The sequence below is a fragment of the Pipistrellus kuhlii genome, unplaced genomic scaffold, assembly GCF_014108245.1.
Source record: "Pipistrellus kuhlii isolate mPipKuh1 unplaced genomic scaffold, mPipKuh1.p scaffold_m20_p_2, whole genome shotgun sequence".
Classification (NCBI taxonomy): Eukaryota; Metazoa; Chordata; class Mammalia; order Chiroptera; family Vespertilionidae; genus Pipistrellus; species Pipistrellus kuhlii.
In genome coordinates, this window is record NW_023425515.1 from 52,931,073 (window position 1) to 52,946,446 (window position 15,374).

At 46.0% G+C, this 15,374-nt stretch overlaps 1 protein-coding gene across 2 annotated transcripts in view; it reads left to right on the top strand.

Moving 5' to 3' along the window:
- The first annotated feature begins 4,393 nt into the window (after positions 1 to 4,393).
- The window catches only part of FSTL1 (follistatin like 1), a 57,772-nt gene continuing 46,791 nt past the window's right edge, over positions 4,394 to 15,374 (top strand). For both annotated transcript variants that reach the window (XM_036448312.2, XM_045583963.1), the window contains exons 1-2: positions 4,394 to 4,556; positions 4,673 to 4,729. In XM_036448312.2, coding sequence (XP_036304205.1) covers positions 4,554 to 4,556; positions 4,673 to 4,729 — 60 coding nt within the window. In that variant the 5' untranslated portion in view covers positions 4,394 to 4,553. The remainder of the gene's footprint in view (positions 4,557 to 4,672; positions 4,730 to 15,374) is intronic.

The following is a 15,374-nucleotide window of genomic DNA, read 5'->3' on the forward strand; positions in this document are numbered from 1 at the left end:
TATTTGAGGCCCTGAATGAAGTCTTCCCAGGAGCCAGACCTATGGATTTCTTGGCTGAATACATACAGTTAATGTACAGGCCAATAAATTCCATGTAACTGCATAATCCAGTTATTTAAGTTAACTTCTCTATCACCTACAACCAAAAAAAGTCCTCACTGATAAAACTGCCAACTCCCTCATGCAATTTGCTTTGTTGTTATTGTTGTTTGCTTGTTTTTCATTTGTTGTAGAGTTAAAGTTAACCATACTCTATAGCACAGAATTATCATCAGTATCTGCAAGATCCTTCTATTGAATTATTTCTTAATTAGCACACATTAATTATGAGCTTATGTTCCAGGCACTGTTTTAAATAACTTACTTATATTAACCCATTTAATCTGCACAATAATGCTATGGAATCAGTACTATTATTTTCCCCATTTTGCAAACAAGGGAACTGAGACATAAAAAAATAAAAATAAAAACTTTTATTTCCATACCAAAAAGCTTAAGTAACTTGCCCAAGGTTACACAATAAGCAGTAAAGCCAATATTTACTCCCAAGGCACATTTGAACCGACTTCTGGCTCCTAAGATAATGTTCTCAATCACTATAGTACACCAGCAACACTGCTCTACTTACATACTAACGTTTGGCATTGTCCAATTGTCTAATTTTTGCCACCATGATGAATGTAAAGTAATATTTGCCACTTATAATTTGTATAATCTTAGACACATTACTAAAATCTCAGTTTCTTTAACTGGAAAATAAAAATGATAAAATAATACCAATTTCACAGTGTTTTTGTGTAATCTAAGTAATATCAGTGACTTTGAGCATCTTTACTTGTTGGCCATCTGGGGAACATTTTTCTATTGGGCTTTCTGTAATTTGCAAGAATCACATATATGTATTGATATATCATATTTATGAGTTTCTTATTAGTTTTAAATGTTGATTCTCTCCTTCCAATCTATCATTTTTTTAAACTATGGTGTCCTTGTTTGAGCATGTATCTTTAATTGTAATGTGGTCAAATCCATCAATTGTGTCCCCTGGATGTAGAGAGAATAAAAATAATAAAAACATTGTTTATACGCTAAGCAACTTAAAAATTTAGCTGGAGAATGAAGAACAACTACTATGTGAACAGTATTAAAGTTTGTACCAGAATGGTATGCAATAAATGCCAAGTTGTAAGGCCATATAACCAACTGTTAACCTTGGAAAAGTACCCACATTTTTCTGAGGTTCTGTTTCCTTATTTTGAAAATGAAAACAATAAAAAATACCTTTCATTTTACTGTGATAATTAAATAAATAAGTCTGATGGGCTATGTAATACTTGGCACATGGTACCTGCTGTAATTCATTTGCAATGCAGATCAATGAAAATAATAATGGCTTCCATGTATGGATGTCTACCACCCACCAGATAGTTTCTATAATGTACCATACTTAAATTTCACAGCCCACTGCAAGGAATTATCTCTGCTAATTGTCAGATGCAGAAACCCATTTTCAGAGAGTTGAAATAATTTTATGAATTCTCAAATCATTTAAAGTGATAAAATTAAAAGCCAGATTTGTTTGGCTTCAAACCTCATCTGCTTTTTAAAAAATATTCATTTTTATTAATTTCAGAGAGGAAGAAAGAGAGATAGAAATATCAGTGATGGAGAGAGAATCATTGATGGGCTGCCTCCTGCACACCCCACACTGGAAATCGAGCCTGCAATCCTGGCATGTGCCCTGACCGGAATCCAACGGTGACCTCCTGGTTCATAGGTTGATGTTCAACTACTGAGCCATGCCGGGTCCTCCTGTGCTTTTTACAATACTATGTCAAGTTACTGTCAGAAAAGGTGCTAGAGAAGCAATAAAACTTTACTTGAGTCCTGAAAAAACAAACAAACAAAAAAAAAGAGGCAGAATTGGAATAGACAAAAGGAGGAAGAGAGAAAAGATCATGTCAGATTCCAGGGGTGGGGTGGGGGGGTTACAGTGCATGTGTAAGGATGTAAATTATTAGAGGGCTGAAGCAAACCCTGTGCATAGAGGTGAGGAACAGTTATTCCCACTTCTTTTTTTAAATATAAAGTATGGGCTTGCTCTAGCAGAGCGGGCATTGTATCCTTTGTCTTGACTCTTTAAAAATATATATTTTATTGATTTTTTACAGAGAGGAAGGGAGGAGAGAAAATTAGAAACATCGATGAGAGAGAAACATCGATCAACTGCCTCCTGCACACCCCCTACTGGGGATGTGCCCGCAACCAATGTATAATACATGCCCTTGATCAGAATCGAACCTGGGACCTTTGAGTCAACAGGCCGATGCTCTCCCTATCCACTGAGCCAAACTGGTTAGGGCCCACTTCTTTTATTTCCATATCAGTGAAGCAGGAGTGAGTTATCTGACTGGTGTGTTGGAAATCATATGTCACTCTGACCCCTGAGGTTTGGGGAGTGAGCCTGCCCTAGGAAGCTTGTATTTTTTGCCTTTCCAGAAACCATGAAACTGCAATTTTACACAGTCAGATTTTCACAAAATGGGCACTTCTGCACCGCCAACCCTCTCTCTCTCAGCGCTGGGTGGCTCCAGCTTTTTTTACACATGCAGATTCTCCAACATTGCCTGCGACATCCAGGTACTAAGGGAGTCATTCCACGTGTTTTATTTTATTCAATTCTGGGGTGAAGGATGAGCAGGTCAATTGTCCCTGCAAATCTAAAGCCATGGTCACCATTCCAGCTTTCACCAGCGGCAAAGCTGACGTTTTCCTCTCCAGCCATCTAGCTCTGGTGGCTATTTTAATGGCTTGTGAACACGTATGGGGAATACGGTTGTTATTTGAAGCCCCTAAAACCACAACACGAGGCACTCAGCCAACCCTGGTAGTAGATTGAACATGACAGGACTGGAGGACAATGAGAAGGCTGACCTGATGGCGAGTAGGTGAAGTAGCTGAAGGAAGGTTCGATGGTGGGCCCAGTGGCAGAAGACTGAACAAGTAAGGGAGAACGTTAGGATTTGATTGGGAAGAAGAATGCAGACCGTTTCCCAGCGGGCAAATGCATGAGAAAGTGCTCAAATCGGGTAGTGAGATTGTGGCATTGAGTTTTGGTGGAGACCGGGAGGCAGAAGGCAGGCAACCAAGAGGTGGTTTCCAAGAGGTGGCCGCCCAGAGGGAGAGCAGATGAAGGTCTGGCCGAGGGAAATGGAAATTCGAAAGCTGGTGAAGAGATAGATGCACAGGAAAGGTCAAAGGGGAAGTTGCCAGGATATGGTGACAACCCAGGTCTGGGAAGTGGAGAGCCTTTTAGTGGCTCTACTCTGAAAGAGGGGGCGGAGCAGGCTTCGGAGCTGGTGGGAGGTGGGGCTCACTCAGCCTTGGGCGTGTCAAGTCCAAGGTGCCCAGTGGCTTTGCTCTCTCAGGAACCGGGCCGCAGCTGGGCGCTGGGGGAGTCCATACAAAGAGGCAGCACCATGGGAAGGCCGCTGGAAGGAAGCTGGGGAGATGGAAAGCATGAATGTGGAGGGTCCCTGGGAGGACAGAGTCAGGAACACAGGGGAACATGAGACGGGTGGGCAGAAGAGAGGAAGGAGGAGAGGGGGGCACAGTTCCCGGATTGGAGGAAAGGATGGACGGGGTGAGGCTGGTAGCAGACGCTGAAGTTAGGATCTTTCCAGCAGAGCAGGGCTGCAGCCACTTTTCCCTTAGGAAACCCACAGCTGAACCCAAAGCAACTCTCCCACTCCGGCCGATCTTACGGGCCCTGCGCCCACTTCCTGAAGCCCTGGCTGCAGCGACCCCGGGCTGTGGGTGTCCCCGGGCACCTTCAGCTCTCTCTCTCTCTCTCTCTCTCTCTCTCTCTCTCTCTCTCTCTCTCTCTCTCTCTCTCTCTCTCTCTCTCTCTCCCTCCTCACCCTCACCCTCCCCCCGTGGGGGGCGGCGGCGGCTCCCTGGGCTGCAGGGCGCCTTTTCCTTCAGGTTCCCATCCCACCCCGGCGGCCCCCCACCCCCAGCAGCACCGCCCACTGCGCACCACTGCACCCGGAGCCCGGAGCCCGCGGAGCTGCAGCTCGCCAGGCCCCTCCCGGGGGTGGGGTTTCGCCCTTCTCTCTCCGCCCCCCCCGCCCCCATTACACACACACACACACACACACACACACACACACACACACACACACACACACACCCTCCGCTTTGTTGCAGTGTCCCCTGGGACACCTCCTCCCCGCCTCGGCCTCCAGGTCCCGGGGGGTCTGGGGAGGTCCGGGGGGTGAGGTCCGGGCGGCGCCAGGACGCACAGCGGCCCCGGGGGAGCGGGGCGCGGGGAGGGCTGCGCGGAGCTGGAGCTGCGGGGGCCGCGCCGCAGAAGGGGAGGAGAATGGGGAGGAGCTGGGGGGCAGGCGGCGGGGAAGGAGGGGTCTTAAGGGGCGGCGAGCCCAGGTCGGATTTCTTCTGGGCTGGCCATCGGCACAGCTCCCACCCCGAGCGAGCCCGCCGCCGCTGCCGCCGCCGCTCTGCCCCGCGCCTCCGGACCCCGGGACGGGACCATGGTGAGAGCCGGGGGCCGCCGGGGGTGGCCGGGCGGAGGGGGCGAGCCTGCGGGACCCCGGGAAGTTTCGGGGTCGGGCGGGCCCCGTGCCTTCAGTCTCGCCCCGTCTCTCCGCAGATGTGGACTCGCTGGCTCGCGCTGGCGCTGGTGGCGGTGTCCTGGGCGCGCGCCGAGGTAGGTGAGCGGCGCGGGGTCCCCGCGGGGCCGGGTCTGCGCCCCGGGAGGGCGGCGCGCCCCGGGGTGCTCCCCCCGAGGGGCTGGGAGGGAGGCTCCGATCGCGGGGAGAGGGGCGCTCGGCTCAGGAATGCTGCTGCTGCGAAACTTCAACCCCAGAAGCACGAAGAGAAGTTTGGGCCGGCGGCGGGAGCCCCGGCGAGGCGGATGTGGAGGGAGAGGAGTGGGGAGGGGGAGAGGGGACGGGATGGGGGGCGGCGGCCGGAGCAGCAGCCGAGTTCAAAAAGGCGCCTCGGCTTCTTGCCTTCACTTAAGAGGAATTTGAGAAGACTTGGGGATCCGTCCTTTCTAGTCTGTCTCCTGTGGGGATCGGGGGGTGGAGTGGGGGGTGGAGGGGAGGGGGGAAATAACAAAAACTCCCACAAAATCCCAAGAGATTCTTATTTTGGGGCGGAATAAACCCCTCCCCCCCCTTTATAAAGTAAGTTTATAATTCTCTGATTCCCCCCACCCCTTCCTTTGTATAACGCCCTCGGATTTTGTGTTATTGTCAGGCCAGGACCATATAACGGCCTTTTTAAAATCTCAAGTTTTCCCTTAAACTAGCGTTGCGCAAGGGTGACCCATCCGTTGCTCAGCTCTCTTGGAGAGCTCGGTTTTTCCAAAGTATTTCAGCACTTTTTTGGTAATGTGTGTGTGTGCTTCCCCCCACCCCCCCCCCCACCCCAACTCCAATGGCCTTCCCGAGATACTACAAACAGACCAACAAACCCTTCACTCACCAGCCCTTCCATTAACTCGAAGGTTTATGGACAGAAAATAAACAATTCTAAAATCCCTGGGCTCTCGTCTCCAGAAAAGTGAGGTCAGAAACCAAACATTTGATAATTATGGCAGGAAATGTGGAAGGAATTAAAAAGCATGAGGGAGAAGAAATGGAATGTACATTACAAAAGGAATAGCTCCCTGGTGGGTGGTTATTCTCCCTCTTGGAGTTTTTTTTTCCTTCATATTACAGTTTAGCCCCACCCTTCACACCACCACTGGACTCGGCCCAGAAAAAAATCATAAAAGCATGCAAGGTCTTTACCATTAAAACACACACAGACAGACACACACACACACACACACACACACACACACACGCATTATATTGAACTCTCATGTAAATCACTACTACAGTCTTGGTTGAGCTAGAAGCAGGCTATTTTAACAAAGAATTAAAAAATAGCCAATGTTTATTGGCTATCTACTCTGTGTTGTCATAAAACTCCATTTTAATTATGAGGAGACTGAGTCCTAGAGGTTATGTATCCGGTGCTCTAAGATGGTAGGGGTAGGATTTGTACCCAAACAGTCTAGCATCACACCCCATGCTCTTAACCACGACCCTGCCGTGTGCTTGTACAGCAGACGCTGGGCTGCGTGCGTCCTTTCTTTTAAAACTTCTCCAACCTTGTAAGGGCTGTTTTGTTACCCCGTTTTACAGAGGGAGAAACAGATTGGGGAGATCAGGGAACCCGCCCAAGGTCACACAGCTCTGCACACAGCTCCCTCCACCTTTGGAATCCATCCTGAACTCCACATCAGCTCCTCGTGCCTTGCTTTCCAGGGTTTGAATCTGAGGGAAGATCCCTCTTCCCTGGCTGACTTGTCGGCCTGGCCGAGGAACACCCTTGCTGGGCCCTCAAAAGGCAGCCACAGCCCTCTGATGGATGAGGTGGACCCCTGGCTGGTTTTACCGCAGGCTGAGGAATTGCCAGCCAGTGTGTGAAATCGCTCTGTGAACTGGAATGTTAGTATGAGGTGTGAGGAGGCTGTGGGTTCTCTTTCCACAAGGCTGTGTGGCCCAGGGTCCAGGGTCTATTCTAGGCAGCCTGTGTTACACCCCCTCCCCCCAGGGCATTGCTGGGAAAAGCTTAGTTCTCAGAGGAAGTTCCCCCAGCAGCAATTTCCTGCTTCAGGTAGGAGAGCCGAGAGCACTCTCACAGAATTCCCAGAGAAAATCCACGGGGAATAAAGTAAAATCAAGAAGTGCTGAGATATGAAAACGGAGGAAGTTGATGTACAAAGGAGGCTGTGAACTCAGGGTATGTGAGGAATGAGGAGTAGGTTTGATCTAGGATTATCTTTCAACCAATCCAATCTCTTTTTTATATATATTTATTTTTATTGATTTCAGAGAGAGAGAGAGAGAGAGAGAGAGAGAGAGAGAGAGAGAGAGAGAGAGAGAAACATCATTGGTGAGGGAGGATCATTGATTGGCTGCCCCCTGCAAAGCCCGTACCGGGAATCAAGCCCATAACCCGGGCATGTGCTCTTGATCGGAATCGAACCTAGGACCCTTCAGTCTGAAGGCCAATGCTCTATCCACTGAGCCAAACTGGCTTGGGCCCAATCCAATCTCTTGGTGTCTGGCCTTAGTAACATTCAGCAATTTTTAAATCCATGTTTTATTAATATACTTTAATTATTAATACAAAGATAAATTAACTCTAGCAATTTGGATGTTATTTTAAGCATTTTATCATGCAGTTAGCAGTGCTTGCAGTAGAAATTTTTTCTTTGTTAGCTATAACAACATAAAGCCAAGTGATGATGTTTGCAGTCTTCATTGACATGACTCCACTTTAGTAGACGTTATGGTTCAAATTGTACAAATATTAAAACTTTTAAATATTTTTAAAACTGAAATTTAGCAGAAACCAGTTTGGCTCAGTGGATAGAGCGACAACCTACAGACTGAAAGGTCCCAGGTTAGATTCCGGTCAAGGGCATGTACCTTGGTTGCAGGCACATCCTCAGTAGGGAGTGTGCAGGAGGCAGCTGATCGACTTTTCTCTCTCATCGATGTTTCTGATTCTCTATCTCTCTCCCTTCCTCTCTGTAAAAAATCAATAAAATATATATTTTTAGAAAAACTGAAATTTAGAAAGTAAGTTCAACTTTTCTTGGTGCCTTTTGATTGAATACAAGCACAAGGACTCAATTCAACATAATTTTTAAAAATGTGATTGTCATGCTCTGGCTCAGTTGGTTGGAGCATTGTCCTGTACACCAAAAGGTTGTGGGTTCGATCCTTGGTTGGGGCACATATCTAGGTTGAGGGTTCAATTCCAGTTTGGGGTGCATATGGGAGGGACTGATCAATGTTTCTCACGTCTATGCTTCTCTCTCTCAAAATCAATAAAAACACACCCTGGAGTAGAATGAATGAATGAATGAATAAATAAATAAATAAATAACTATGATTGTTTGACAAATTACATTGCTATTTGAAGAAGTCAAGCCTTTGGAATAGTAAGAGGTGTCCCAAACTTGGGGCTGGCAGCCACTGCTTGCACCTGCTGAAGGTGCCAATTGATCAGGACTAGTTCCAGGTGCCAGCAGCAGGTGTGAGCAGGGCTGGCATTGTTGTTATCAATCTTAATGCCAGGCTATAAATCCAGTTTAGTTAGATTTAAGAATCTATTAGCAAATCTCATTAAGGAAATTGATCCTTGCTTGGCACCTCAGGGTTGCTTGTTTGATTGCTTCCTCTTTCTTGCATTATCTTTGTCTTCACTGGGTACCACTAATGTGTTCCTTCAGGCAGCCTCCATCAACATTCTGCCCCAGCCGCCTGAGCTTCCACCCAGGCCCTCTTGAGAGTCTGTGCTGGAAAGGGCTGTTGGGCTGGGGCAGACATACATTAGCATCACATACGGATGAAGAATGGGGGTGGCAACAGCAGAGGGAATGCTTCAACCACCAATTGCACAGCTACCCCTCTTCTAGGTTCTGTTAGGAGGGGGCTGTGTGGGCCTGCTCCCTCTCCCTTATCTTCCTCCCACTGAGAATGACTGAAGTTGACTGAGAGGATGGGTCTCAGTTTTATTGGCTGATGTGGGAACTCCTCCATATTCTTTAGGATTATTCTAATGGTCGATTCAGGCAGGCTTAGAGTCTAACCCATATCCTCTGATTTTTTGGAGCTGTAGCAAAACTAGGATTTTAATATCCATCTTGAACATTAACCACTAAAACAATCTCTTGTTTGTTTATCCTTTGGCAAATAAACTACTTGCAGTGATTTCAAAGACCATTGTTGGGAATTGGGATGTTAAAACATAGCAGGGACTCTGCCACAACAGGTGGGCAAGTGCCCTGCACATTGAAGTCCTGGCCACTGAAAATGTCTTTAGAAAGGCACCATGCTACAGTTCCCATAGAAGTCTCTGGATTGGGTGCTGGAAAGCTGGATTTGGGTCCCAGGCTTAGAGGAATGAGTTGGGAGGAGCTGTGAGGTGAAGATTTGGAGGCATGGGCTGCAGTGGGTGTAATGTCTTGAAGAAGGAAGTAAAGTCAGTGAGGCAGAGAGATGTGTGTTTCCAGGAGAAGGGAGAAAGTAAAGGATGAGCAGTAAAATACCAGGGGTCACACATGGAGAAGTGGAAATGTCACCATGGCTTTTTCCCAGCCCTCTTCAAATAATTGGACATTTGGACATAACATTTCTAGCAGCCACAAAAAGTGTTAGCTTAACGACACCAGATATTACAGGAGTGAAAAAATACTTACTACACTTAGTTAGGTTCATTTTGTAAGTCAGGTGATTAATGTCCTGCAGGTCAAATGTATACTTTTCTCTAAAGTGCTGTATCCTGACATCTGTGACTGATGCTGGGTCCTTTCTCTGGGGGTGAGTCATTAACAGTATGTGCCTCCCTTCGCTCGCCATCAATCAGTCACTATTCCCTCTGCAGGCAGAGAAAACCCTACACACAGTGTCCTGGATGAAGTAGAAGAGTTGGTGTCTGCTCTCAGGTTGCTTACAACCTAATGGTAGGCCAAGTGCTTTAAAGTGGCAGATACAACATATCTCTATATAAAACCCTAATATACAAATAGACCGAACAGTGGAACAACCGGTCACTATGACGTGCACTGACCACCAGGGGGTGCACGAGGAACATGAGGGATGTCAGCAGCAGGTGGCAGAGCGTGGAACATGGCAGGGGTCAGCTGAGGTGGGATGGTAGAGCAGGTGAGCGGGGGTGCCAGACCAAGGTGGGGCGCTGGTCACTGTCATTGGGGTGAGCCTCTGGTGGTTACTGAAACTCTTTACTCCTGCGTGCTGTGGTCCCACCAGGCACTCAAACTTGCTGCCAGTGCCAGCCCTGCTCACACCTGCTGCTGGCACCTGGAACTAGTCCTGATCAATTGGCACCTTCAGCAGGTGCAAGCAGTGGCTGCCAGCCCCAATTGTCCTTGAGAATTTTTCCACCTCCCCCTGCTCCTGAGGGGTGATCAGGGCCAGCAGCCATTTCTTGCACCTGCTGCTGAAGATGCCCTGCTCTCACCTGCTGCTGGCATTGGAGCCGCTGCTAGTATCCGCTCCTGGCACCCGGCACTAGTACCAATCACTTGGGGCTGTCAGCAGGTGGGAGAGGCAGCTGTTGGCCTCAATCACCCCTGAGGGCTTCTCTACCTCCCCCTGCTCCTAAGGGGTGATTGAGGCAGCAGCCACCACTTGCACCCATTGACGGCACCAGCCTCACTTGCACCCAATGCTGGCACCAGCCCAAATCACTCTGCACCTTCAGTGGGTGCTGTCAGCATGTGGGAATGGCCGAGGTGGGAGAGGGGCTGATGGCAGACAGGAGGTCTAAGGGGGGCATGGTGGGAGGGACCAGGCAGGGGTGCAGAGGATAGGCCAAGAGCCACCCCTGTGCCCACTGCAGCCTCACTGCCCACAGTTCCTTTCAAGGTGCACGAATTTGTGCACTAGGCCCCTAGTATTATAACTAGATGGTGTACAAATATCTTTGCGAGTATTATTATTTTTGCTTCTTTACATTAACATAAGGCTTCTCTTGATTTTAGAATTCTTTTACATTTGTACAATGCACAAATTGTAATGTATGTCTTAATGAACTTATACATATGGTTACACCCATGTAGCCACCACCCAACCAAGACTGAGGGAGTCCAGGTGTGTAGAAAAAGTTACAGTGAAAAAAGTGAGTAGATATGATCAAGGTTACATTTCATCACTCAAGGATCATTAATTATGGTTTAATTAGTCCAGTCGCTTGATGTCTGGTCCTAGTAACATTTGTTTAATTCATGTTATAAACCTTTAATAATTAATGAAAAGGGAAATTAAACCTATTGATAAGGTGACTTGCAATTTGGATGTTATTGTAAGCATTTTAATATGTACTTAACTCCTTGCACTACCAAGTTTTTTTTGTTTTTTTGTTAGCTATAAGATATAGTAAATTCAGTTAATATAGTCTTCATTGACATGAGTTCATTTTAGCAAACTTTGGATCAGCTTTGGGGGAGCTGACTTTACTACTTTGCAAGGGGATATTTTGAAACTTAATATAATCTATACTGAGAAACTAAATCAGAAAAAGAAACTAAAACAATTAGATTTGACTACTTTGTCCTGGTCATTATTACTTTTAAAAGGATGCTATATAAGATGCCTACCCCAGCATTTATGATAGCTAAGAACTTAAATCTTATTACACATGCAATTTAAGAGTTAAGAGTTAACAATATGTCCCACTAAAAGTTACATTTACAAAAAAATTTTAAGGCTCTGGCAAATGATTCTGATTTCATTTAAAAAGGAGAACACCCCTCACACCAATGCCTTATCCTCACAACTGTGTAAAAATTTATAGAGAAGTGTTAGAAAATTCTTAAACTCCATCATGAAGATTCTTTAAAAAACAAAGACAAAAGAAAAACACACATATTTTTATTGACTTCAGAGAACAAGGGAGAGAGAAATAGAAACATCAATGATGAGAGAGGACCATTGATGGACTGCCCCCTGCAGACACCCTACTGGGGATCAAGCCCACAGCCTGGTCATGTGCCCCTGACCAGAACTGAACTGGGACCCTTCGGTCTGCAGGCCGATGCTCTATCCACCAAGCCAAAACAACTTGGGCATGAAGATTCATGTGACCCCTCTCCTTCTTCAAGAGAAATTTACCGTCCTAATATATGCTGTTTTATTTAATAAAAATTAATGTGTTTTTTTCTGACAAAATAGGAAAATAAAATCCTATGTAATAAATGGCTAATATGCAAATTACCCCCTCGACCAGGAAGGGGTTCAACTGGGAGTTTGACCAGGGGGCAGGATCAGCTGGCCAACCGCTTGCTGCCCCTCCCCCCTGCTGGCCCCACCCTCGATTGCCCCCAACCCCTATCGGGGCTGGCCAGCCACGCCGCACCCCACCCGTGCAGGAATTTGTGCACCGGGCCTCTAGTATGTTCATAAAAACTTAGAGAATATAGAAAAAACTAGAGCAAAGATAAAGTTACCCATAATTCCACCACCTACAGATAAACAGAGGACTTATCAAAATCAATCAGCAGATGAGTGTGATGTGCCTACTAGACACTGTAGGCAATAAAAGTAAGTACCTCCTAATGCTATGAGATAAATGGCCTGCAGAGATAGCACAAACATGACATGCATGTCACTTCTACCCTCTCCCTTTCCCCTGACAGATATTGTTAATCAATCATAGAACTCTGTCCTTACGAGCCTAGAGGAGGCTGAAAGTCTTTCTCAGCACTAATCTAAGTAGCCATTAGCAAGTTTTATCTCACACCAGTGAGCCTATATGTGAGAGAAAAGGTGTAAATGGCCACCACAATGAGAAGTTATCTTCAGACCAAGAAATGAAGCAGGCAACACCATAGATTATGACCATAGTTATTAAAGGGTAATTTACTTATGGGAAGATTGGGTCGGAGTGGAAAAGATGATCCAGCAATCTGCAGATTATTCTCCACTTAATAAGACAAGGGACACCAGGGGCCCCACCTCCTTGTGGTCTTGTGATAGATGATTGTTTATAATCCATACTACTTTCAGTTTTATATTTATCTTAACTGTTACGGCATTCTGGTTGTTACTAACAAAAATATTCTTGGCTACATTTTAAAGGAACACATAATCATTAGCTAGAAAGCTTTAATATGCTTTTTAAAGATCTTGACGTTGTTCAAAGGTCACAGTATGAAACTTAAAACTGAAATGAAATTCAGGACACAGAGATGGAGTTGGTTTTGTTCACTTCTGCAATGTGCCATCCCTGCTAGAAAAGTCAACTCAATTTGACAACCTTGCTATATATCTCTAGCCAAAATGAAGGTGCTTAGAAGGCAGAGTTTGGGACTGTGTGACCTGGGGTAATAGGCATTTAGGACCACAGTAACAAATGGATGCTAATGTTCATAAAACAGCACTTTGTTCTCGGCCCAAGCTTCTAAGTTCTTTAAATGATTTTGATTCGAACACCTTAAAGTAAGGCAAGCCCTCTAATGTTAGCCATCAACAAAAATATGATGATGATAACTTCCTTGGCTGTTCTGATGGGGTAAAGCGTGGCTTTCGCTGGAGCTCTCTGAGTGGCTGCTGTCACAGATAACAGCTCCTGCACTCACAGCCGCCTGGCAATAACCTGCTAATAGAAAGCTCTCTGGGTAGTTGGAGTACAAAATGGAATCTATAAATCAGCATTTTCTGCTGTGGTTGGAGGATGGCCATGTAATCTCCTCACAGACATTTTATGTGCTCATTTAGAAGCCATCACCTATGAGCTATTCCCAGGGTTAAGTGTGAATGTCAAACTTAAATAATGTCAAAATGTCCCCTCAATAATCCTGGATACCATTTGTGACCAACTAAACTGTTGCCAAAATAAGTCACGTGACACATGTCAAAAGCCATGACGTGTTGCAGGCCCAGATTTTATATACGTGTGCGTCACGGGATGTTGGCTTGAATTGATGTAGGGAAAATGCCTCCTTGTCTTTACTTGTTTCTGTGTTCAAGATTTAAAACCCTGTGTCTGAAGCGAAGTTTGTCTTTTTCCCCACAGTCTTTCCTTCTATCCTCCAACCATAGTAAATGAGAGTAATTTATTAATGTCCCATGAAAGTGCCAGCCTTTAATGCTAGTTACTTTGCACCAATGCTGCTATGAAGAGTGGTGTGGGACTGGAAGGCACACCACATAGGTCCCTGTTCTGAAGGAGCTGCTGCCACCACACCTACTGTGCAGCTCGAATGGACGTGGCTGTCCATGGGCCAACTCTATGGTGCTTTGAAGAAATTTCCGCTAAAACCAGTTTGGCTCAGTGGATAGAGAGTCTGCCTGTGGACTGAAAGGTCCCAGGTTCGATTCCACTCAAGGGCATGTACCTTGGTTTCGGGCACATCCCTGGTAGGGGGTGTGTAGGAGGCAGCTGGTCGATGTCTCTCTGTCATCGATGTTTCTAGCTCTCTACCTCTCTTCCTTCCTCTCTGTAAAAAATCAATAAAATATATTAAAAAAAAAAAAAAAAAAAAAAAGAAAGAAATTCCCATACCCTTCCTCACCTCCTACTGCTGGCTCGGAAAACAAAGGCAGCAGTGGATGGACGCCTGCTCAGACTTTGAGAGGCTCCACTGGAGCTGCTGGGCCATTGACCACTTGGCCAGTCTGTCCAGTAGGTGGCAGTTTTTTGTGTGGAACTTCATCTGAAACTGCTGTGTCTGTCCCTGGAGTGCCGGCGCTCTCCTCTGATCGCCCATGTTCATGTCACCTCAGCCTTCCACTGAGTTCCTGCCTTCATTTTCTTCTCTCAGTCTCATAGCTGGGTGTTTCCAACTTTTATCTTTGACATGGACCCTGTTACAGAACCTTCTCATTAAAAAAAATAATAATAATAATTATATATATATATATATATATATATATATATATATATATATATATATATATTATTGATTTTTTTACAGAGAGGAAGGGAGAAAGGCTAGAGAGCTAGAAACATCGATGGGAGAGAAACATTGACCAGCTGCCTCCTGCACACCCCCTACTGGGGATGTGCCCGCAACCAAGGTACATGCCCTTGCCCAGAATTGAACCTGGGACTTTTCAGTCCACAGACTGACGCTTTATCCACTGAGCCAAACTGGTTTTGGCCAGAACCTTCTCATTTTTAAGCGGGACATTATAAAATAATGAAAGAGTCCTTGACTTAGGAAGCCTGCTCTACTTCTTTCTTGCTGACATTACCTTTCTCAAGCCACCGGATGCCTCACTGCAGCCTCAGTGAAGAGCAAGGAGTAGCGGAGCAGGTTACAATTCTGGTGTCATCTGGGTGTGAGACCTTGTGGGAGTTACGTAATCTCCCTGAGTTCACTTTCCTCATCTGTGAAATGGGAATAATGGCTATCTCTCTGCCTGCCTGTCCAATTCCGTAATGGAGAAGGTTTCCTCTACTCATAGCTTTTACTCAACACCAATCATCTGCAAGAGATGAAGTGCCTCTCACCATTCCCTAATAGGCCTGACAATATTGTTGACTTTGTCATGATTTCAGCAAGAGAATTCTCACGTTACACATTAGCATTTACTTGGTATTGTCTGTATTTCTCTGACCTGTGTGCTGGCTCAGGTTGTTACTCTGTTTATGATTTATCCTTGAGGGAAAGTGTGCATCATGGTTTGACACTCAGGCCTTGAAGCTAGGTTACCCAAATGTGAAGCACTGCCCTTATAGCCCTGTCATCTTGGGGAAGTTGGTTAGCCTCTGAGCCTATTTCCTCATCTGTAAAATGGGCTTACCACAGAGCATTTCAC